The following is a 26,384-nucleotide window of genomic DNA, read 5'->3' as shown; positions in this document are numbered from 1 at the left end:
ATGTCTGTGTTTGACTGAAGCTTGATAAATTTCGACGTGTTATGTCTTTAACTTTCAACAGACTCCGATTCATCACTCTCAGAATTTGGCAAAAAACTAACTCGTCTATTCCAACCTGTAGTATACCCCTTTTCAGCTGATAGTAGTGTCTGTGTTTGATTGAATTTTGTCAGATTCCCACTTCGTAAGTCACCAACCATAAACAAAATTCGATTCATCTCTCTCAGATTTTGGTAAAAACTTGATTCACCTATTTCAGACTCTAGTATACCACTTTTAAGCAGGTTTTAGTATCTTTGTCTGACTGAATCTTGATAAATTCACACTTCATATGTTTTTCTTTTAAAAAAAATCCGATTCATCTCTCTCAGACTACAATAATCACCTAATTACCCTTTTTTAGACTCTAGTGTACAACTTGTGATCTGATTGCTGCATATGTGTCTAATTGAATCGTGATAAATTCCCACTTCAAATGTCTCTACCTCTAAAAAGAACCCAATTAAATTACCTTAATAACCTCTCTCAGACTCTAGCATACCACTTTTGAGCTGAAAGTAGTGTCTGTGTCTGACTAGATTTTTGATAAATTTCAACTTCATATGTCTCTAACTCTAAAAAGAGTTCGATTCAAGCGCCTCAAACTATGGTAAAAACCTAATTCATTGATTTCAGACTCTATTGTACGATTTGCGAGCTGATAGTAGTGCCTGTGTTTGACTGAATCTCGATAACTCCCAGGGCATGTGTCTCTAACTCTAAAAATAATTCGATCGATCTCCCTCACGCAAAGGTAAAACCTAATTAATCTATTTCAGACTCTAGTATATCACTTGACAGCTGATAGTGGTGTAGGTGTTTGACTGAATCTTGATAAATTTCCACTTCATTTGTCTCTAACTCTAAAAAGAATCCTATTCTTCTCTCTCTGTCTGACTGTGATAAAAATCTAAATCTCCTATTTCAGACTCTAGTATACCACTTTTGAGCTTATAACACTGTCTACGTTTGACGAAAACTTGATAAATTCCCCGTGTCCTATATCTCAAACTCTATAAAGAATCCGATTAATCTCTCTCTGACTTTGCTAAAACCTAAATCATCTATTTCAGACTCTAGTATACCACTTTTGAGCTGATAGTAGTGTATGCTTATTACTGACTCTTAATAAATTCCCAACTTCATATGTCTCTAACTCTAATAAGAATTCGATCCATCTCTCTCTTTGACTTTGGTAAACCCCTAGATCATCCATTTCAGAATCTACCTTATCACTTTTCAGCTGATAGTAGTGCCTGTGTCTGATTGAATCCTGATCAATTCCCACTTCATATGTCTCTAGCTCTAAAAAGAATCGGATTCATATCTCTTAGACTTTGGCAAATAAAACTTGACAAATCTCTTTATGACTCTAGTATACCACTTTTGAGCTGATAGTAATATCTGTACTAGACTGAATCTTGATAAATTCCCACTTCATTGGCCTCTAACTCTAAACAGAATCCGATTCATCTTTCTCTCTCACTGTGGTAAAAAGCTATATCATCTATTTGAAACTAGTATACCACTTTTGAGCTGATTATAGTGTCTATGTTTGACTGAATCTTGAAAATTTTCCCATTCCACATGTCTCTAACTCTAAAAAGAATCCGATTCATCTCTCTCTGACTTTGGTAAACACCTAAATCATCTATTTCAGACTCTAGTATACCACTTATGAGCTGTTAATAGTGTATGTGTATTACAGACTCTTAATAAATTCCTCACTTCATATGTCTCTAACTCTAATAAGAATCCGATTCATCCCTCTCTGACCTTGGTAAAAACCTAAATCATCAGACTCTAGTATTTTTCAGACTCTAGTGTGTCACTTTTAAGCTGATAGTAGTCTTTGTGTCTGACTGATTCCTGATCGATTCTCACTTCATATGTCTATAGATCTAAATATAATCCGATTCATCTCTCTCAGACTTTTGCAAAATAACTAATTCACGTATTTCTGACTATAGTCTACTACTTGTGAGCTGATAATAGTGTCTGTGCCAGACTGAATATTGATAAATTCCCTCTTCACTGGCCTCTAACTATGAAAAGGATCCGATTCATCTTTCTCTCTCACTGTGGTAAAAAGCTAAATCATCTATTTAAAACTCTAGTATACCACTTTTGAGCTGATAATAGTGTCTATGTTTGAGTGAATCTTGATAAATTCCACATTTCATATGTCTCTAACTCTAGAAAGAATCTGATTCATCTCTCTCTGACTTTGGTAAAAACCTAAATCATCTATTTCAGACTCTATTATACCACTTTTGAGCTTTTAATAGTGTCTGCGGATGACTGACTCTTAATAAATTGCTCACTTCATATGTCTCTAATTCTAATAAGAATCCGATTTATCACTTTCTGACTTTGGTAAAAACCTATATAATCAGACTCTAGTATTTTTCAGACTCTAGTATATCACTTTTGAAGCTGATAGTAGTGCTTGTGTCTGACTGAGTCCTGATCGATTCTCATTTCATATGTCTATAGCTCTAAATATAATCCGATTCATCTCTCTTAGACTTTCAAAAAAAAAACTAATTCACGTATTTCTGATTCTAGTGTACCACTTGTGAGCTGATAATAGTGTCTCTGCCAGATTTTGGTAAGCTGCCACTTTATTTGTCACTGTCTCTAAAAGAATTCAATTTAACTCTCAGACTATAGTAAAAACCAAATTCACCTATTTTTGTTTCTAGTCTGCCTCTTTTGAACTGGTGGTAGTGTCTGTGTTTTACTAAATCTAGATAAATCCCCATTTCATATGTCTCTAGCTCTAGAAAGAATTCAACTCGTCTCTTATAATTTGTTAAAAAGTATTTCATCTATTTCAGACTTTATTCTATCACTTGTGAGCTGATAGAAGTGTTTGTGTCTGGCTGAATCTGTATTCCCCTTGTTAGCTTGTGGTAGTATTTGTGTTTGACTAGAATGTTGACATATTCCAACTTCATATGCTTCTAATTCTTAAAGGAATTCAATTCATCTCTTTCAGACTTTGGTAAAAACATAATAAATTTACTTCAGACTCTAGTATATCACTTGTGAGCTGATAGTAGTGTCTTTGTTTGACTGAATCATGATAAATTCCAACTTCATGTGACTTTAACTCTAAACATATTCTGATTCATCACTCTCAGAATTTGGCACAAACCTAACTCGCTTATTTCAGCTTGTAGTATATCCCTTGTGACCTGATGGTAGTGTCTGTGTTTGACTGAACTTTGATTTATCCCCACTTCGTATGTCTCTAACTCTAAACAGAATTTGATTCATCTCTCTCAGACTATGGTAAAAACTTAATTCACCTATTTCAGACTCTAGTATACCACTTTTGAGCAGGTAGTAGTGTTTGTGTGTAACTGAATCTTGATCAATTCCCACTTCATATGTCTTTTCTTCTAAAAAGAATCCGCTTCATCTCTCTCAGATTACGGCAAATACCTAATTAAGCTCTTTTAGACCCTAGTGTACGACTTGTGAGCTGATAGTAGTATTTGTTTCTAATTGAATCTTGATAAAATCCCACTTAAAATGTCTCTACCTCTAAGAAGAACCCAATTCATCTCTCTCACACTATGTAAATTACCTAAATAACCTCTCTCAGACTCTAGTATACCACTTTTGAGCTGAAAGTAGTGTCTGTGTCTGACTAGATTTTTGATAAATTCATACTTTTTATGTCTCTAATCTAAAAAGAGTTTGATTCAAAAGTCTCAGACTATGGTAAAAACCTGATCACTAGCCAGGAAAACCTGACTTGTGAGCTGATAGTAGTGGCTGTGTTTCACTGAATCTCGATGAATTCCCACTTCATGTGTTTTTAACTATAAACAGAGACTGATTCATCACTCTCAGAATTTGGCAGAATTTGAAAGTAGTGTATGTGTCTAGAATCTTGATAATTACCGATTCGAATGTCTTTAACTCTACATGGAAATAGATTCATCTCTCTCAGACTTTGGTAAAAAAATTGTTTTATTAATTCAGTCACCAAATAAAAGACTTGGAATTTTATCAAGTAGTTGAATTTGTTCTTTGGAAAAGTGCTTTTTAGCTATTTTCATATTCAGGGTACATTCCTTGATTCCAACTTCTTTTTAGCATGTAATATTATGCACATCCTTAAGACAGGGCAGTTGCAAGACAAACCATTTACTTAGGTCTGATACTTTTGTCCCTTTGGCACCCTATTATCCTATGATCCCCTTGCAAAATATTCATTTGACGGAACTATTTGCTAATAACGTCTATTACACAATTGTCTATGTCTACCCCTAATATTCATAGGGAGGATTTGGATATTGGTTCTACGTTCTGCTCATCCAGATCAGATTGGCTTGGTTTTCATCTGTACCAGATGAGTATCTGCCTTCTTCACAATAATTCAACTTGCATATTCATCAGCGATGAGATTTATAAAATGATAAGAGCAACGTGGTCCAAAATGTCCCGAATTATTTCAAGTCCCTAGAAATTCGGTGTCCAAAAAGTCCCAATACGAACATTATTTTCCTAATAGGAAAAATCACAACTAACACATCAGAATCATATTCATTTTGTATTTTGAAAATATCACAAGTGAATGTTTTGTTTTAAATATATTTCATGTCATTTTAAAACATAAAAAGAAGTTGAAAAATTTTTTAAGTAAAAACAAAGTTCAAATAAAATTAAACTTAGAAAAAAGTAAAAAAGGGGGAGGCTAAAATTTGGAGGGAGGGGCATTGGGGACCTTGGAGGTTGGATTATGGATTACCAAGGGCTGTCGTATCATTACTTAAAATATATACAGCTTTATTAATTTAAAACTCAGGCATACACTAATACAAAGCAATATTTTCACAAGACAAAACATATCATATAATTATCATGACTTGAAAATTAAGTATTATAATAGCTGGATATTGCTCAATGAAGATCTTATATTTGCTAATCATGTCCTGACATGAATAAGCGGGTTAAGGTCATTAATCTAAAAGTGTCAGATTTTTCTTTTGGGCAGCTTTTTATGTATGTAGGTCTGATCAGTTTCTTTGGTGTTTTTATCGAAGCAACTCTAATAGTTTCTTTTCCTTACGTGGATCAGTTGCAACAATTGTATTTTATCAATAATATTGGTGGTTTTATTAGTTGTTAGTTGATTTTAGCGATTTATCTTTGTTTCTTTTGCTCTGAAGGCACCTGATTTTAGTCGTTTTAGTCTTTCATCTTTTCACTCTACTGACCAGTCTCGTTTGTTGTCATTGCATTGACTTTTATCTCTCATTGTTTTTTTTATGTAGGTAAATGCTCTAGTTTGATATAGGCAAGCTATTGTACCCAAATAAGGTGTCCTGTCTGTAGTATATGGAAGATTTATTGCCCAAATAAGGATGTTCCCTCCGTATATTGAACCCTAACTCTATTGATGAGTATTATATAAGTAAGTAACGTTCTGCCAATTACAATCTCTTTTTATTTTAATAAAAACGCAATTTCAAAAATTGAGAAAAGAATATAAATATTAGACTATTTCTTTCGAATTTGTGCCCCTACAGCTCTTGTGCTCGAGATGAGTTCTTGGTAACCATTAGAGAACTTAGCAGACACTTATTTGAAGAATTGTTCTGGTAGAACTGCATTACTATATAATTTTTTACATTTGAATAAGATGTTTTATCATATTTGCCAGTTAATAGATTAAAATGGTGGCAAAATTAATTGTTCAACTTTCTTGAATAAGATAGCTCTTTTCCAACTTTGTTGGAAACTAGCTGCATTTACACCTCCTTCTCTAATCATTGTTTTGTCGTAGCTGAGTTTCTTCAAGAATGTAAAGCAATTGGTCTTTCAAATTCCCTGGAGAACAAATTATCAGGGACAAATATTAAAGAATGCTCAAATAATTAAAGCTAATGCTAAATCAATATTCTGGAAAGCCATCAGAGAATGTATCAATTTTTAAGACAAACGTAATGACGTCAGTAGGTTGAATATTCCGGAACGTTTGAAATACTACTTGTTGTACGATGATGAGCTTAGGTTTCATTTAAACAAACTTCCTCAAAGATTGAAGCAACAATTCTACTTCATGGAATATCGGAAACTCTCTTGTTTCTGTGGCACCATGTCCTTGAGAGACTTGGAAGTATCGATGCAAACTTTGACGTTAAAAACTACAAACAACAAGAAAAATTTGACTTCATTTTGTCCAAAGGATCTGCCAAGCTATAGAGCCTGGAATTGTGAGAAAGAACTGCCATTTGAAATTGACTTAATTGTCTTACTATTTGCTCTCAGATATCCAACTGTTTTCAGAACATCATATTTCATTTAAAACCCCAAGGCAACGCCGGCTGCTTTAACAACATCATATTTGAATTAAAGCCCCAAAAGAACAAGGTATACTTAAACAATTTTAAATTACGTCATTATCTTTTTCTCAGCCTTTACAGTATTTCTTATTAGAAAACATTTTCTCCAAATATTGATCTTCTTCAACAGATACATACAAATTTTTTTTTAAAGCATTTTTGCTTATTTGTCGTAAAATCCTTTATTCAATGGAAAATTAAAATAAACTTTTAATGAGAGAAGAACGTATAGACAACTTATACATTGTAGAGTTGAAGCGTTCAAAAACTCATAAGCAATAATGATGATACCTGGTTCAAGCTTTGATCAAAACATGATGATGCCCTTACATTCAGCTGCATTTTATGTTAAAACATTTGTGACGAAATGTCTCCAAAAAAATGGAGCAGACCATAGTTTGAACGATCAGAACGGTAAAACAGCATTACATTACGCAGCTGAAAAGGGCAATCTAAATACTTGTCAGATATTAGCATCATATGGAGCGAAAGTAATTTGTTTAGCTTCAGCTACTCAATTGACGCCCTTGCATTTCGCTATATTATGTGATAAAACATATGTGGCGATATATCTCCTAGAAAATGGAGCGGATCATAGTTTAAAGGATTGTTTCGGTAACACAGCACTACATTATGCTTCTGAAAAGGGTAATCTAGATATTTGTCAGTTATTAGTATCACATGGAGCAGAAGTAAATTGTTTAACTTCAGAGAATTCGACGCCCTTACATTTAGCTACATTTTGTGATAAAACATGTGTGACGAAATATCTTCTAAAAAATGGAGCAGACCCTAATTTGAAAAACTGTTACTATAAAACAGCACTACATTGTGCTGCTGAAGAGGCCAATCTAGATATTTGTCAGTTATTAGTATCACATGGAGCAGAAGTAAATTTTTTAGCTTCAGCTACTCAATTGACGCCCTTGCATTTCGCTATATTATGTGATAAAACATATGTGGCGATATATCTCCTAGAAAATGGAGTGGATCATAGTTTAAAGGATTGTTTCGGTAACACAGCACTACATTATGCTTCTGAAAAGGGTAATCTAGATATTTGTCAGTTATTAGTATCACATGGAGCAGAAGTAAATTGTTTAACTTCAGAGAATTTGACGCCCCTACATTTAACTACATTTTGTGATAAAACATGTGTGACGAAATATCTTCTAAAAAAAGGAACAGACCCTAATTTGAAAAACTGTTACTATAAAACAGCACTACATTGTGCTGCTGAAAAGGCCAACCTAGATATTTGTCAGATATTAGTATCATGTGGAGTAGAAGTAAATTATTTACCTTCAGATATTAAATTGAGGCTTTTACATTTAGCTAAATCATATAATAAAACATGTCTGACGAAATATCTCCCAAAAAATGGAGTAGACCACAGTTTGAAGGATTGGAGAGGTAAAACAGCACTGCATTACGCGGCTGAAAAGGGTGATTTAGACAATTGTCAGATATTAGTATCATATGGTGCAGAAATTAATTGTTTAACTTCCAAGAATGAGACGGCTCTTCTCCTAGCTTTATTGGCAGCTAGCCGTTTCGACGGATACAGAGATTCAAGACATTTATCTAAGAAATACTTTGCAATAGCTGGATATCTTTTTGAAAACAAAGCAGTTTATCATCCCGATATAACAAGAGATGTTAAGGATAGATACCGACGAGTACTTAAAAAAATCGTACAAGATCCTTTTAAGGACGTAGCACTGGCAAAAATATGATTTTGTCGATTGTATGACCTTGTCTTTAAAGAGTCAATTGCTCTGAAATACATATCCCGGAAGGTTATCAGAGAGCATATTGATCTTGGTTATGAATTCGATGACATAAGTGGTCTTAATATCCCAGAATCTTTGAAAAACTACTTGATGATTGATTGGATGACTTATTGGAAGATTAGATGATTGACTGGAAACTAATTGATTACTTGATGAGAGAGATTGAAACGGTCATTATAGGTAAGAAGATATTTGGACTTTTGCATGAACACCAAACCTCATAGATTTTCCCCCTGCGCGAAAGTGTTGTATTTTATTTATTTATTTGTAAATGTTGAAATATAGCCTTGAACTTGAAAAACTTGAACTTGATGCATGAAGATGAGCTTAGGTTATATTGTAATATCGTTTACCATTTACATCTTTTGAAAAGTGATTTTTCTAGGGTATGATTTTATATTTCATTAAAGAAATAAATCCAGTGTAAATAAAAATTCAACAGCAGGTATGAAAAATCCATCGTGTCATGAGGAATTGCCATTTGAAGCTGATTAAAAAATGGTTGCTAAGGATGTTATTTCAATCAATCATATTTGTAAAAATTAATTACAAAAACAAATATATAGGAATTTTGCAAAATAGTCGGAAACCCGGATAAAAGGGTGTTGGACCAAAATTAGAACCACACAAATAGAACCCCATAGCCATAGAACCCTTTTGAGAGGGTCACAGTCCCCTATCTTAAGCAACGAATAGTTTTATTGGTATGAAAAATATTCCATATTTCATTTGTGTACTTTCCTCATCGCTAGTTACACACTGAATCATCACGGGAAAATGTGCGAAAGTGTTGTATTTTATTTATTTATTTGTGAATGTTGAAATAAAACTTTGAACTTGAAAAACTTGAACTTGATGCATGAAGATGAGCTTAGGTTATATTTGAATACCATTTACCATTTACATCTTTTGAAAAGTGATTTTTCTAGGGTATGATTTTATATTTCATTAAAAAATAAATCCAGTGTAGACAAAAATTTAACTGCAGGTACGAAAAATCCACCATGTCATGAGGGATTGCCATTTGAAGCTGATTAAAAAATGGTTGCTAAGGATATTATTTCAATCAATCATATTTGTAAAAATTAATTACAAAAACAAATATATAGGAATTTTGCAAAAAAGTCGGAAACCCGGATAAAAAGGTCTTGGACCAAAATTAGAACCACACAAATAGAACCCCATAGCCATAGAATCCTTTTGAGAGAGTTACAGCCCCCTATCTTAAGCAACGAATAGTTTTTTTTGGTATGAAAAATATTCCATATTTCATTTGTGTACTTTCCTCATCGCTAATTGGACACTGAATCATCACGGAAAGATGATTACAACTGGTGGTATTTTCATTTTGATAGGTTACCTTGTTGGGGATTTGTCCCCGTTTTCAAAAATTTATGAAGGATTGGGCTGGTTCAAGTTAGATAAATAGTAATAGACAAACTTTTCCAGTAATGTAAAAAAATCATTCTCTGTCGAATCATGTTGAGAAATCATAAAAACTTGCAACAGTAGCAAGTTCTTATCATTCGAGAGATTCAACATTAAATTAAAATAAGAAGTAAAAAATTAAATTAAAAATATCTTCTGTGCTAAAATAAAAAATTGGTAAAAAAGTTTCTCCAACATGCAAATAGCAAGCCTAACTATGGATTCTTATAGAAAAAAAACGAAAAGATGTAAAAAAAAAAATTTCCATGAAAAGAAGAAGTCAGTAAAAAAACGAACAGAAAAACTTTTTCCACATAACACTTTTTTTGAAAGAACTAAATAAAAAAACAATCTTTTAACTGAAATTACAGAGCGACAACAAAATATAGAAACAAGCAGAAATTGTTCCGTATATGAAAAGGGCTGTCTCCTTATCAATGCCCCGCTCTTTACGCTAAAGTTGTTTTGTTTTAAAAAGAAGAGTTGTAAGAAAGAGTCAAACTTCTGTGTAAAGAGCGGGGTGCTAAGGAGGGTACAGCCCCTTTCATATACGAAACAATATCTGTTCGTTCTAAGTTTTAATGTTCCTCCTTACTTTCAGCTAAAAAAATGCTTATTTATTTAATTTCTGGAGGTTTTTGAATTAATGCGAGTTGATTTCGACTCATCGTACAAGAATAATTAAAACAAAATGTGCATAATTTTACTCTTTTTTGGCGAAACAGCTTTCTCAAAGTTTTGATCGGACGATTTTGAGAAAAAAAAGGTTGGAAAAAGGCATTAGTTGTTCTCCAATTTTCTGGTCATTTAGAAAGTCCACTGGACCTTTCAATTTTATTTACGGATGTAATCTAGTAATAAATATACGTATTTTACGAATTAACATATGTAACAAACTTCTGTATTTGTATTTCTTATTACATATATGAGGGGGTTCATCCCCACTTGAATACCTTGTTCTTTACACTAAAGTTTGAATTTTGTTCCATTTCTATGAGATTGGCCCCTGAATAACAAAGACCGTTTAATTAGAATCAATAGCTATTTTGAAATTACTAAAAATATTTTAGCGTAAAGAGCGAGGTACTGAGTAGGGGAAAAACCCCCTCGTGTACTTAACTATTATTGTTTGTTTTAAGATTTAATGTTGTTCCTTACTTTCAGCTGAAAAAACTCGTTTTTTATTTAATTTATCATTGTTTTATTTTAAATAATACTGAAAAATCCAGTGCCCCTTTCATGAAAATTCTCTTCCATCATAATAAATTACTCCATAAAGACATACTCCCACGTAACGGATCTGGTGTCTTAGAGAAATCAATGAGCATGGTAGAAAAATAGTAGTCGCCCAATTTTTTTGGTAACTTAAAAAGGCCACTAGAAATTTTACTTTCCGTTAGAATGAGACCTCTCGACACATTCTAAGGACTATTGTGTCGATACGATCACCCCTGGGAAAAAAACCCAAATGACCACGCATCCTAATTGTTTCTTCCGACAAAAATGTCATTTTTGTCTTTATGTCTTAATTCCTATAAAGATGACTGGAAGAGTCCATAGTCACACTTGTCTCTTCTTAGTATTCTTGTTGCTTCTATTTTCCTTATTATTATTTCCTTTATTATTCTTCTCCTTACTGTCTCTCCTTTCCATGGAAGACAAACGGAAAAGATATTGTTTGATAATGTGAATTGCTTCAAATCTAAGATAAATTATAGTTCCAGTAATAGTTCCTTCAACCTAGTTAAATAGAACAGTGTTTCTATCTGAGCTTTATTAGTGATATTCTCCTTATTATCGCTCATGCATAAAAATAAAAAATTCTTAACTGTCCAGCAATTAAGACTAGACCCAATATCAATTACGGTGAGTTTTCAGCTGTTAGAAAAACTTTTATACGTCTCTTTCCCTGGCATTGAGTCGCTAAAGCCTTAAATGTAAATATTATTAAAATTGTTGGTAAAGTTACTGCCTTTACCTGGAAACATTAATATTTGTTTTCTAGCTCGGAGCTAGAAAACAAATATTAGCTAGAAAACTTTCTAGGGAGCTATTAGCTATTTTCTAGTAGCTATTGTACTATTTCTAGTAGCTATTTCTATTTCTATTACTATTACTTATTTCTATTACTAGTAGCTATTTCTAGTACTATTTCTAGTAGCTATTCGAGCTATTAGCTGGAAAACTCTACGGAGCTAGAAAACTTTCTAGCTTTGTTTTCTAGCTCGGAGCCACTTTATTTCAGACCTCTTTCAACGTGGCGTAACGATGGAGGTTTTGACTTCTAATGCAACTGATTAAATAACAAAAATTTGTTGCCTTCCTTTATTTTCATGAATTAGTCTCCCTAGAAGTTCTTAAAATTGCTAACAGGGGGACCAACATAGTATAACTGAGAATTGGAAAAACCGTCAAAGCCTCACCCATGCACATTATATCACTCTGTCATCTCAATACACAAATAAACCCTTAAAACAAAACTACTGGGAATGGCCAGAGGATACCAAAAACGTATAACTATGCTGGACAGAACTCTTGGTTATCATAATTGAGATAGTTTAAAACATTGAATTAGTCCTTTTCTTTTGGTAAATTTTTCATTGTAATTTGCTCTTGCAGCCCCAAAGGCGTGCCACCAGAGGCGCTTGTCTCCTCTAGTCCCCTCCCCCTTAGATCTGACCCTGATATATATATTAACAATAAAATAGGCCTTCAAAATTACTATATTATGCATTGGCGTTATAACACATTGCTACATACCCAGGTTTATATTGCCTGTAAATCAGATACTTTTTTGGAATGGGGGGGGGTACCCAAAAACTCCCTTGAATCTGAGGGTCTATCAAAGCCTTCTGCTGATAATGTTTAAAAAAATATAAAGATAGGAATAAGGTCCATACACAGCAAAATAGAAAATAGTTTCATTTAATCGTCATCCCAATAAGAAGCAATTCATCTAGAAAGGACAAATTTTCTGAGAGTGAGGAACTATTAAAGCAGGTCAAGTTTGGCACCTACATTAATCAACTTCGGTAGATATTGGTCCATCACCTCTGAATGTAAAGTTCTCTTAAATTTTTGATTTGGTAATTTCAAAACAATGAAGTCATAAGAACAATATAATATTTTCGTGAGTGCCACCACATTGAACCATGGAAATAATTAATTAAAATTACAATAGTAGCATTTGACAACGCTTATCGTTTACAAAATTTTTAAATGAATAGTCTATTGATTCAAAAAAAGAACTACACCTTTAAAGGAAATCTACACTTTCTTCAGCTGTTTTGTTCTTCTTTTGTTTTTCTTGTTTTTTTTCTTTTCTTTTTTTTTATTGACGATACTACTAGAAATAGTATAACGGGGTATGAATTGTTTTTTTTTAATTAAAATTGAATGCCGATTTTTTTGGTAACTTTAGAGAGGTATTGCGTAAATTTCTTCTTGATCAGTTCAAAAAATCAGATTTCATTCTTACGGGCCTTGTTACTTTAGAAGGACGAATAATCCTAGATACCATACACCAGATATACCATATACCAGATAACTGAACACCATGCTAAGTTTTCACTTTACCAGTTCAAAAAATCAAAAACCCTAAATACCATAGACCAGATATACCAGATAACTGAACACAAGGTTAAGTTTTCACTTCACCAGTTCAAACAATCAGATTTCATTCTTACGGGCCTTGCTACTTTAGAAGGACAAAACCCTAGATACCATACACCAGATACCAGATAACCGAACATTAGGTTAAGTTTTCACTTCACCAGTTCAAACAATCAGATTTCATTCTTAAGGGCCTTGCTACTTTAGAAGGACAAAAACCCTAGATACCATACACCAGATACTAGATAACTGAACACCAGGTTAAGTTTTCACTTCACCAGTTCAAACAATCAGATTTCATTCTTACGGGTCTTGCTACTTTAGAAGGACAAAAACCCTAGATACCATACACCAGATACCAGATAACTGAACACCAGGTTAAGTTTTCACTTCACCAGTTCAAACAATCAGATTTCATTCTTATGGGCCTTGTTGCTTTAAATGGACAAGAAACCTAAATACCATATACCAGATAACTGAACACCCGATTAGGCTTTCACTTCACCAGTTCAACAACCAGATTTAATTTTAGCTGGCCTTGGTGTTATATGTAAATACTCCTAAAGAAAATAGTACAAATCAAAACTTACATTCCGTCTATTTTCTCTCAACGGTCAGCCACGTCTAAAACAATATAGGGACGGACTCCACACGGTTTTTCTGTTCCGGTTCCATTTAATATATTGCCATTGTAAAATATTCTTGAGGGTATATACGAAAACACAGGATGCATTCTGAAAAGAAAAAGATTATTCCAAAACCATTATCTATAGCAAGAAAAACGCCGAATTCATATATATTTTTTTAAGCCATAGTGACCACACAAAAGAATATAGAATAGCAAAAATTAACTATTAAAATAAATAAAATAATTAAAAGTAAAATGATAAATAAAAAAAATAAAAAAAATAATGTAAATTAAAAAAAGGTAAAAATGAAAATGATAAAGTAAAAAAATAAAGTAAAATAAAGTAAATACAGTACAAAGCAAAGTAAATAAATAAATAAAGTAAACAAAAGTAAATGAAACACTATTAATGTAAAAAAAATATAATTAATATAAGCCAGAATAAAAGAAAACTGAATAGTCAATAACCATCTTTAATGTATCAAAATGTTGAACAAATTGAAAGTCTGTTTTTCTCTATCTTTTTGCTATTATCTAGCTTTTTATCTATTAAAACCTGAAGATAGGTAGAATATTATTACCCCCAAACAAAAGATCTTAAATTATATTTAATACCAACATTTGTTTTTCTCTATCTTTTTGCTATTATCTAGCTTTTTATCTACTAAAACCTGGAGAAAGGTAGAATATTACTACCCCCAAACAAAAGATCTTAAATTATGTTTAATACTAACATTGTAACCATGTAAGGGTTTTTTGAACAAAATCACAACTTTGGTAAACTTTTCAATTAGTTTCTACAAAATAATAAAAATAATGGTTTAATTATCACCCAAAACTTGAAACCGCGCTGTAGCCAAGGTCATATCCACGATTTTTCATCAGTGAGGAGGGGGGATTCGAAAATTTTTAAAAACGCATGAAGAGTTTGTGCATATTCATTCTTATTTTGTTCTTACTAGTCAAGCAAAGATTTTAGGGGGGAGGGCTCAAACATCCTAACCCCCCAGCCTTAGCTGTAACTATTTAGATAAAGAGTAGCAAAAAAACTACTAGCGTGAAAAGCAGCATATAAGCAATGGCTCTAAGCATATAAGAAAGGCTCTGTAAAACTCAATAGCGGGGCCAATTAAGAAAAATGGGCCAAAGGGGCAAAAAGAAAAATTTGGGGGGATTTTACAACGTTTTAGCTTTTCCAACAAAAGGGGCAAAAAAGCTATTTTTACGTCAGAATAAAGAAAAAGGGGTTTTTCAAAATCTATTGGAAATTTTTTTGGGGGGCAACACTCTCTCCCTAACCTCCCCCTTGACACTGTTGACACTGAAGTGACAATTGTAAAGCCCAATTCACCAAAACGCACTGTCAAAATCCGGTAGCTAATGGCTCATATTGGTAAAAGTTGATAGCGAGAAATGCGCTATGCAGCATGCAGACCTGCCACGAATTGCAACTTGCACATCATCATTTTGAGCTTTGTATGAGAAACAAATGATAGTTGGATAGGTACACACAAAGAAAATCCCCATCTATATTCAACTTTTAAAATAATTACAGTTGACGAACTTACGAATTTGCCCAAACAATTTAAGACAAGATGGAAAGGAAAGTAAGCTAGAAATAGAATCAGCAGCTTTTATTCACTGATTAATTGTAAAACATAAGGAAGATAAAACATTTATAATACCTACACATAGATTAGATTAGGGACAAGAGCACCACTAAGAAAAATCATAAGGGTTGGGGAGAACACAACCAGGAGTTTTTAGGTTTGTCTCAACTTCAAGGAGAATATTTCTCATTTTCCTATTTTATTATATGTTTTTTAAAAGTTTTTCTTTTCCCAAAAGGGGCCATACTCATTATGGCTCCTCCCCTGCAGTGAAAATGAGAAGAATGATGGGAATAACCCGAGAAAAGTGAATGACTTGTAATAAGATTAAAGTTAAGATGAAATTTTTCTTAGCGCAGCAGCATTTTGTAGAAAATATGTTTTTGTTTTGTATGTGAAGAAAAATAGAAATAAGAAAGAATAAAAAATAGAAAAATAAGAAAAATAAGAAAAGAATAAGAAAATAGAAGAAAAATAAGAATAAGAAATAGAAGATAAGAAATAAGAATGAAAATTTCAGCTTGATGATTTAAATTTTCACAGTACTGACAAAATTGATGCTGTGAGCTGTGTATTGAGAACTGTGACTCTTTGTCACAGTTCCACTTTTTAAAACAATAGAAAACTTTAGCCTAACGAGAATACCTGAAAATCCGGCTCTCTCTCGACGAAATATTAAAAAAAAATTCTGACTTCAAACTGTCCAAATGCTTTACTCCCCCCCCCCCATTTGTGCAAATATATAGCCCAAATTATGTATTTCCCATCTATTCCGCATTTGCCTTTGTCTTGTCTTACGCTCTACTGAAAGAAACTAACAAAGAAAAAGGTTAGTTCTCGAATTTTATACATTGTAAACTTAAGTGAGTGGCTTATAATGTACAAGTAAAGAAAATTTCTTCCCCCTATGAAAAAAAAAATCAAATAAAATCCTCAAATTTGGAAAGCCTTATTTTCCACTGGGGCATTTTTTGGTTTTCTTTTCTGCGGGCGGGGGGAGGTATTTTCTGAGGGAGGAGGGGTATTTTTCTGGGAGGGTATCTTCTGCAGGGGGGTATTTCTTGGAGGTTATTTTTCATGGGTGTGTTGTCTGAGGTTTATTTTCCAGGGGGGGGGGGGGTAAATGCCTAAAGCCATTATACACGTAACCTAAACTAACCTAACCCAAAGAAAATACCGACTAAGTATTTAATTAAACTATAGCTATAATGTAGTTTCCCACAGAGCCGAAGCTAATTGTCCTATAAACACAGTGAAAACCGGGTATTGCCTCATTTGTGCGATACAATTTCTTGAGTGTGTATTATATAAACATAAGTACCAAATTGAATATTGTTGATTGTTTTAAAGTATTTTTTTTTTAATTTGTTTAACCATTTCTTATTGGTAAATAGACCTATAAGAACAAAGCGTCATCGAGTGTGCTTACACTCTACCTAAGATAGCTAAGCAATGAAAAAAAAACTCGTAATTTTCCATGCAATGTTACTGAAAACTCGTAGGCGCAGCCTACGGGGGCATACAATGGAAAAAAAAGTACAAAACATTGCTATTTATTAGGGTCAACTCTATAGGGCTACGAGATTCTGTTACTGAGATAGGGACAATGTAAACACACTACTCAATTTCATTTTTTATAATGAAATATAATATAATATATAAAAATATAATGCATGAATATAATAATGAATTCATTCACAAATGCACCCACTCACCAAATTATGGGACGATACTTAGTCCGAATAATGTAAGAGGTAGCCTAAATTACAGGGACTTGATTGGCTGTGGGGCACCGGGCAACAGCTTCCTCCAGACCAAAGTTTACACCCCCCCCGCTGAAATGTAATTTCCTGAAAAATCTTGTCAAAACTGAAATAGGCCCTAAGCCTGCATAATCCAATCATTTAGAGTAACGGGTGGTTTTCTTTAGTAGCTTGTACATGCCTGTACATTAGAAACCACTAATGTTGCTGCCAAAGTTACGGGTTAAGGGTGTAGCCTAAATTAAGGGGACGTGATTTACTGTGGAGCACTAGGCAATAGCTTCCTCTAGACCAAAGTTTACACCCCCCTCCCCCGCTGAAATTTAATTTCCTGAAAGATCTTGTCAAACTGAAATAGGCCCTAAGTCTGCATAATTTAATCATTTAGAGAAACGGGTGGTTTTTCTTAATAGCCTGTACAAGCTATGGCCAATTTTTCATTTTTCACTCGATTTAGGAAAATTGGCTTCAACTTTGCCCCAATTAAATAGGATTTTGACTAAATTGCGCCACTACCAATTCATCAAATATTTATTTGAAATGATTTTTAAAAGCGGATAATAATAGAAGGAAACGTGACAATTTGGCTATTATATACATCCTGCATGTATCTTGCCGGTATGTTTTAGTACTACATAGGCTAAGGAGTCTATAAAATATTATGCACAATAATAGCAATACAAAGTAGCACTAAAGTGATAAAATTAGAAGTTTAGAACCTTTTTTCGTGGTAAATAGTTTTCAGAACTAAGCACTATAATAGAAAATTCTTGTTTCATTACAAACTTTCCAAATGTAATAGTGTGAATGCTGATATTATAGTGTTTTATTCAGAAAAGGCATCTTACTCAAAGAGTCGTAGGCAGTGCAACAGCAATGCCTAAATAAAGAGTGATGTGAGCACAGTTTTTTTTTCTTTCAACTAACGCACTTTGTATAGAAGGAGTTGTCGTAGAAACATCGGAAGGATCTCATTCAAATGTTATTTTTTAAAGTCAAGTGATCTGAGGGGCAACATGTCCCTCTTCCACCCCCTTTAATTTCCCAGACTCAACCAACCAAAATTTTGAGATGGCTATTTTTTGGCATAGTTGAAAGGCTCAAACACTATGTCTCTGGGGATATCAGCCCCCCCCCCCCCCACCACATCTCTCAGGACAAGGGCTGCAAGTTATTCAATTCGTCCATTGTGCACATACAGTATTTGTAATTGGGAAAGAGGACATATTTGACCTTCATTGCTCAAAAAGACCAAGAACATTAAGGTCAAGCTTTCAGAGAGTGTTCAAGGGAATGTTAAAATAAATCAAAACGCAGTATGTGCATACAGGTTGTCATAGGGATGTAATTCAGGAATGACTAAGGACATTAAGTTGCAAGTCTTAGGAAGTGATGAGCGGGATGATCAATTGACTAAAAAGGCAGCATTGGGGTACTTGTCGGTTATTGGAAACATGTTCAAGTGCCACACTTAAGTTATATCTCAGAAAATGGGTTTCGCAGCAACAAAGATAAGGGATGGATGATAAAATGCATTGAACTTCGACAGAATGCGTTTGACTTATATACTTTGGGCTATATAGTTACATATTAGGGGTGATATGGCGGTTTGGTTAGGCTGTGCTTACAGGTTGTCAAAAGGCCGTATAAACAATATTTTAGGAAAGGCTTACCTTATCACCATGAAACTTCCATGGCATGATGTGGGAGATATTCAACTGACGAAAAGGCAATATGTGCATACTACTACCACTACTCATGCTACTGTTACTACTACTACTAGTACAACACTATTGCTACTAATATTATGCTAGTACTGCTAAAGCTAACGGCGTGAAGTTGAATATTTTAGAGAATGTTGAGGAGAAAGTTGGACTGAATCAGATCACAGTATAAGTATGAAGGTTGTCAAAAGGGCGTTTTTAAGGAGTGGCTATGGGTACTTAGTTGGGACTTTCTGGGATGCTGTGGGGAAGACAATGTGACCAAAGGGTAATGTGTATACGCTATTGCTATTACTACTGCTACTGCTGCTCCAACTACCGGCTTCATCTGTCTGTAAGAAGAGACAATTAATTTAAGTTCAGTGGAAAACAAGTGGTGGATGACAGAATACATTGGACTTATATAATTTGGGCTGTATTTTTGCACATAAGTGGGGGGGGGATAGAGTATTTGGACAGCGTGAAGATGGAAAATAACTCTTCCACTAATATTGCAGCCAAAGTTAAGGGTATTAAAGTGAAAATTTCAAGGAATGACATTGTTGAACTAAATCAAAAGACACTGAGTGCTTGCAGGTTGGAGATATTACCTTAAACACCTTCATTGACGTTGTCATACCCTGCAGCACTATTTAACACATTATTTACCATATCATTCAATTCTTTTTTAGTAACCGTCGTAGAAACATCAATTCAGCACAAAATTTCATGCAATATGACGGGAGATATTACCTTAAACACCTTCATTGACGTTGTCATACCCTGCAGCACTATTTAACACATTATTTACCATATCATTCAATTCTTTTTTAGTAACCGTCGTAGAAACATCAATTCAGCACAAAATTTCATGCAATATGACGGGAGATATTACCTTAAACACCTTCATTGACGTTGTCATACCCTGCAGCACTATTTAACATATACTTTACCATATCATTCAATTCTTTTTTAGTAACCGATAGTAGAAACATTGAGACATAATTATTTTCAGATTGTTTGTTTTGATACTTTGATTTATTCATTTATGTGGCAACTTTGATTTGGAGTGAAAGGGCTGTAAGTAATGCAAATTGCTTACTGTTACTTTGATAACTTGTTTACTTTGATGCTATCTCTACTTTGTTATTTTTTTACATTGATATTGTTACTTTGATGCTAGTTTTAAAACTTTGAAGAAAGACTGATGTTCAAAAAAAATTTGATTTTTAAATAAGGAATTTTTTTTAAACTTATAACTTTTTGTAATCTGAAACGAAAAAAAATTAAATAAAAACTTTTTGGAAACAAAGTTTTTCAAAGAAAAGTAAAGGCCATATTAAACTTAAGACCAGCAGATACAAATACTTGTTAACGTTAGATACAAAAACGACCAGAAATTACTATTAAAGAATAAATGAAACCAGAAACGAACAGAAATTGAATAAACAATCAATGTAAACAAACATACGAAAAGGTACTAATATAAATGAATAAATAAATCTTAGCTTTAAGTGTTTACAGTTAAGGAAGGGGGCAGTTTCCATACTCTTGTTTGTAGTGAAACTATATTTGTCTTGAACAGTCATAGAACAAAATTATAAAGTTAAAACATTATAAAAACAAATATATTAAACATTATAAATTATATGTATTAAACATATTAATATTAAACGTATATATTAAAACATTATATTAAACTTATATATAAAACGTATATATTAAAAATTATAAAGTTAAACTGAACATTTGATGTGTATTGACATTAGTTGCTGAAAGCTCATCAGTTCAAAATCTCACTGCCATTTTTATGTTTATTTACTATATTAAGTGAAACAGAAAATATTTTTAGTATAATTCGTATGCAGTAAAGTGCCAGTGACGCAGAAGGTTTGAAACTTTTATCGTGAGAGAAGGGGACGTAACCCTAACTCTTGTTAAAAGTGATTTTTCTTCGTTTCAAGCTTTATTTGCATATTCAATTCAAATTTCACTCGTTTTAATATTTATTTATTTATTTATATTAGTATCTTTCTTATGTTTCCTTGTATTGATTGTTTATTTAATTTCTTTTCGTTTTCGGTTTAATTTATACATCAGTAACAATTTTTTTTTCGTTTTAAACTTGATTTCCGTGTTCAATTTAAGCATTACTCGCCTTAAGATTCATTTATGTTAGTACTTGTATGTCGTTTTGCTATGATTGCTAATTTAATTTCTGTTCGTTTTGGGTTTCTTTTATTTTTTAATATTTCTGTTCGTTTTAGGTTTAATTTATTCTTTAATAGTAATTTCTGGTCGTTTTGATTTTGAATTTAACAGGTATCCATATCTGCTGATCTTACTTTTCATATGGCCTTTACCTTTCTTTGAAAAACTTACTTTTTTTAGCGTTTCTGTAAACGTTAATGTAAAAGAAAAAAACAAAATATTGGTGAGTGACGTACCGTCAGAAAAAGAAAGAAACACTTTTCTTGAGGCAAGCCTTTTGAGATTAGGTTTTCATCACGAAAGTTTAAGACATATTAACTGAAAGAAAACAGAAGAAAATGAGCATTTCCCCTCCCCCATGCCAAAAACTGGTTAAAATAAGTGCTACTACTACTACTAATAACTCACTGTAGCACCAAGCCACCTGAGGCCAACACCGCGACGCACGCTCCTCCTCCAACCTAATCCATTCAAGGCCTACCTCTTTACACCCTCCCAGGAAGTTCTCATTTCCTTTAAATCTTTATTTATGACATCCTCCCAACTCAGACAAGGACGACCTGCTTTCTGTGTAACCACAGACGGTTGGCAAAAAAGGACAATCTTCGGCAATCGGTCATCCTTCATCCACAGAACATAGCCTGGCCATCTCAACCTTTCCTTCATTATAGCCCTAGAAAGTGTGATTGAACCACATTTTTCGTACAACCTACTGTTTGAAATACGGTCAGTCAACCGATTACCCAGAACAATCCGTAGGCAATTCCTCTGGAAAACATCTAGTAAATTTTCATCTGCTTTTCGGAGCGCCCATGCTTCATGCTTGATTTTAACAATTTAAGCCTTAGAGGTAAGCTTTTTATTCAGCTCAAAAGCTTGCCAAATAACTCAAGTTTTCTAGATTATAAACCTGAATTACTCTCAAAGTTATAACAGAATTTATACCTATATTCTGGGCCAGGGTACCAAACCTTGAAACTGACCAGAAGCTATAAAACTCACTCCTGTGCTTTGGATTTTGGGGAGAGCATATCTATTAAGAATTACTGTCAAACAATATATTAAGCACATGTATTTTTTTATGTTTTGCAATTTTTCGAATTTGAATCTTGAGATACTGTCAAATTTTCAATGAGACCTTGGTTGTGACATTCACCTGTTATTTCGTTATATTTATTAAATTATTTTATTTATTAAATTATAAAATTTACATATAATACTTATCATGTAAATATTCATAGATAATATATATATATATATATATATATATATATATATATATATATATATATATATATATATATATATATATTTATTTTATTCAGCAAATATAATAGTCTTTATAAACGTAACAATTTGTATATAACAATATTGTATAGACTTACGTTTAATATTTATTATATATGTATTATATATTACATTATTTATTAAATAGTTTATTAATTTATTAAGTAATATTAGTAATTTTATTACTTTATATTAAGTTTTGTCAGCTTTATCCGATCAATCTCACACTGATTGAAGATATACAACAGATGCAAAATCAGTTCAACAAATTTCACCCAAATAGATTTGAAACAGGAGCCCTAAAACTCCTTCTTCTTTATATCTATACCATTTGCACTCCAGGATTGTTTGTCTTATTGCCTTCGTCCTCACAGTGTAAGGCTTAGAGGTCTTTTTATCTTCAGAGGTCTCTTTGTCCTCATAATATAAAGCTCAGAGGTCTTTTTGTCTTCGAAGTCTCTTTGCCCTCAACGTAACAGTTGTTATGTTGCATCATAGCTTTATAAAAGTTTACAAAGTGAGCTAATAATTTCTGAGGAAAATAAAGCTATTCTCAGAGGCTGTTCAAAGGCTTTACGTTTTACTGAATATGCAATTATCTAGGTAATTTCTTTTCTTTTCTTTGGCTAGTGCTTTGGCAATGGTTTCTGGAACGATGTTTGGAGTATGGTAAGTATCCTCTGTTTCATCTTACGACTCGAGAAACTGGATTGAGTTTTTAAGCAGAAGTTCTCTCTGTGAGGAGCAGGGGTAAGAGGACTTAGATTTTATTTTCGTGGGAAGAGGGTATTTTTTTTCATATCCTTATGCTAAAAGATATGTTCCGATTTTCTTATATTTTTGGTTAGTGTGCTAAATACTCTTTAAAAAAAATAGCTATAACATCTCATTCTTTGGAAGGGATAAAGAGGCCTTGGATACCTGGGGATGGAAGAGTATGTACAGTTGATTTGACCTCGAGTGGCTTGGTGCTGCGGAGAATTAGCAGTAGCCGTATATTTTATCGGCTCAATATTTTTACTTGGAGTTGATATACATTGAAATGTTACTGCTTGTTGGGAAGCTCTGGTACAACACAATTCCAAGAAAAATAAAGTTTGATTAGTTTTATTGAATTTAAATTACTTCTTGTTTCTTGTAAGCCTCTTGTATCTTAAAATGCCTCTTTTATCATGTAAATTTCCTCTTGTATTTAATCTAAGTTGCTTCTTAATTGTTTTTGTTTCTTGTAAGAATTCTAAATCTGTTGTATGCGCAATTGCAAGTATTTCTCTACTGTCAAAATTGACCAGAAATGCTCAAACATCTACAAAAGCAACAATACAAAGAGCAAAATAAAAAGTAAAGAATGATATAGGAATTTATAATGGACATCAATAAAGACATGTGACAAGACTAATTTAAGACGATCACAAATTACTATGAATGAATGAATGAAACTCACACAAATTAAAGTGAGCATTTAGGTGCAGCTCGGAAACGACTAACTTGAGTTGGAATTGAGTTGAACTACTTGAGTAAAATTGAGTCTGCCGCCCTTTTATACTAACAAAAAGCTAATGTATCTTTTAAGTTGAGACTCGATCCTCATCGGGGAGCAATCAGGGCTCGGTCTTCACCATTCGCAGGAAGACCGATTAATTTAAATACGTTTTCTCCACAGCGGGTGCTCTTGACATTTTTTAGCTCTAGTGCAAGATTAGATGCTGGGTTTGACATGGCCAGAAGAAAAACATTTAGCGTTTCTTCTACAGAGTGAGTAACATATCTAATGAAAGGACGCACATCACCCTGCTGGGCAGCTTCTAAAGCTCGGAAATACGGAATCTTTTCTTCTTTATTGACAATTATGAGAGGATATTTAGCTCGCATCAATATTAGAGACATTAGAAGTCTGGAAGTTCTTCCATTTCCATCTGTAAATGGGTGTATTGATACCAGCTTAAAATGAGCTAGTGCAGCGTATTTTATCGGATGCAAGCTTCTGGCGTCAGTTGAGTTGAGCCAGCTGATAAATTCACTCATAAGAAAATTTACTTCTTGAGGAGGTGGAGGCTTATGACCGTTAACAAACACCTGGGTATGACGGTAAGCTCCGCTTTCACTCGGGTCTACTAAACCCAGCACATAACTATGTATATGTAATAAATTTTCCTCTGATATATCGCTTGGTTTGTTAAGCAGAGTACTGTCGAGATATTTTAAAGCGTTATCTATTCCAAGAATCTCATTGTATTCAATTAAACTTTTATCGGGTATAGGGTTTCGACTTTCAAGTATCAAGCGTGTCTGTGCTAAAGTCATAGTATTACCTTCAATCCCGACTGTATGGTAAACATAGCGAGACTTAATATCATTTGAAACTTCTTTAAAAACATCTGAATCTGAAAACGTCACAATTTCATCTTTCTTTCTTGCAATATTCTGTTGCAAACACTCATCAAGTTTGTTTACTAAAGGCAACGTTCTTTTGTGGTTCTCTAAGGCCCCGGGATGGCAAGGAGATATATTCAGGGCTCTTTGGTAATAAAAATCTGCTTCCATTAAATTTTGTCCTATTCTCTCAAGATATTCACCATAAGAGTTCAAAATGTTTGGATTGCCAGGTGCTAAATCTAAAGCACGCTGGAATAAGATCAGTGCCTTTTCCTGATTACCTGATTTTGTCATTTTAATGGCGTAGTTCATTGAAAGTATAGCTTCTTCAGTTGCAGAGTTGGGAATAGCTTCGTTTTTGTATTCAAAGTTGATCATTCTTTATCCTATGCTTACCTGTAAATGAGGTATATTAAGCTTATGCATCCTTTTATTTTATTATATGACGTCATGACAAGTCATTATAACTTATCATCACGTCATGATATCGTGATAATACAAAAGTAACATTGAGCATTGTATTATTCTTACAAGTCTCAGAACTATGTAATTTATTGTTGTAAGTTACTATATACGGCGTCATTTGTGTGTAAAATCACTTTATATATGAAGATGAAGCTTTTTTTCCAAAATTATATTTTGTTTAATAATGTGTTTTTTGACCAAACAGTCTGTGGTAACAAATTGTAAGTAAGGAGCGGTCCGGCTCAATTGTAACCGATACTCTAAAAAACGAAATTTTGATACTGATTAATGCATCGAAAGAATTTGATTTTTATGCTGACTTTAAATATAAAAGTTTTACCAAGTTTAGCCTTGTCCATCAAAGCTACGAGCCTGAGAAAATTTCTCTTATTTTCGAAAAAGGGGGGAAACACCCCTTAAAAGTCATAAAAGCTTAATGAAAATCACAACATCAAATTCAAAATCATTTTTTACTTGAAAAACGATCAGAAATTTAATAAGAAACATGTTTTTCGACTGAAAGTAAAGAGCGACATTAAAACTCAAAACGAACAGAAATTATTATATATATGAGTCAATACCTCGCTCTTTACGCTAAAGTATTTTTAGTACTTTCAAAAGAGCTATTTATTCTAATTAACCGGCATTTGTGACTCAGGGGTCATCCTAAGAATTGAAACAAAATTCGATTTTTAGCGTAAGAGCAAGATATTAAAAAAAGGTAAGAGCCCCTTCATATACGTAATACTTTTATTTGTTTTAAGTTTTAATGTTGCTCCTTACTTTTAGTTGAAAAACTTGTTTTTTTTATTTATTGCTTACAGAAATGTTAAAGATAGGTTTTATTTTTTAAATGAGCCTTTAAATATTTCTCAAGGATGGTTCAGCACCGCACTAGTGACATCAACAAAAAGAAAATGAATGCAAAAAAGAAACATATTCCTAAGCAGAAAAGTGATTTTCTTTGTTGATCTGGAGAAAGGAGACAATAATTTCTCCAATAACAGTGTCAGTTACGATCATTTTCGGCTTTTGGTTTCGGTCAGACACTGGTTTAATGAATTTCAGGCTATTTTTTTTTTTGTTCCTATAATTTTGTATTCGCAG

General features: G+C 33.1%; 1 protein-coding gene and 1 long non-coding RNA gene across 4 annotated transcripts in view; both read right to left on the bottom strand.

Moving 5' to 3' along the window:
* Positions 1 to 26,384, bottom strand: part of LOC136041030 (uncharacterized) — a 173,929-nt gene that overhangs the window by 59,290 nt on the left and 88,255 nt on the right. The window lies entirely within an intron of this gene.
* Positions 13,828 to 25,205, bottom strand: LOC136040665 (protein adenylyltransferase Fic-like). Its single transcript, XM_065724956.1, has 2 exons — positions 23,881 to 25,205; positions 13,828 to 13,968 (listed from the first exon to the last, which is right to left on the bottom strand). The coding sequence occupies exon 1, from the start codon at positions 25,188 to 25,190 to the stop codon at positions 24,024 to 24,026; it is 1,167 nt and encodes a 388-aa protein (XP_065581028.1). The 5' UTR covers positions 25,191 to 25,205; the 3' UTR covers positions 13,828 to 13,968; positions 23,881 to 24,023.

The sequence above is a fragment of the Artemia franciscana genome, chromosome 21 (genome assembly GCF_032884065.1).
Source record: "Artemia franciscana chromosome 21, ASM3288406v1, whole genome shotgun sequence".
Lineage (NCBI taxonomy): Eukaryota > Metazoa > Arthropoda > Branchiopoda > Anostraca > Artemiidae > Artemia > Artemia franciscana.
The sequence above is the reverse complement of the archived record's forward strand: the minus strand, read 5'-3'. Positions and strand labels throughout refer to the sequence as shown.

Excerpts from the sequence above, each read along its gene's own strand:
- LOC136040665 (XM_065724956.1), bottom strand. The coding sequence starts at position 25,190 with ATGATCAACTTTGAATACAAAAACGAAGCTATTCCCAACTCTGCAACT.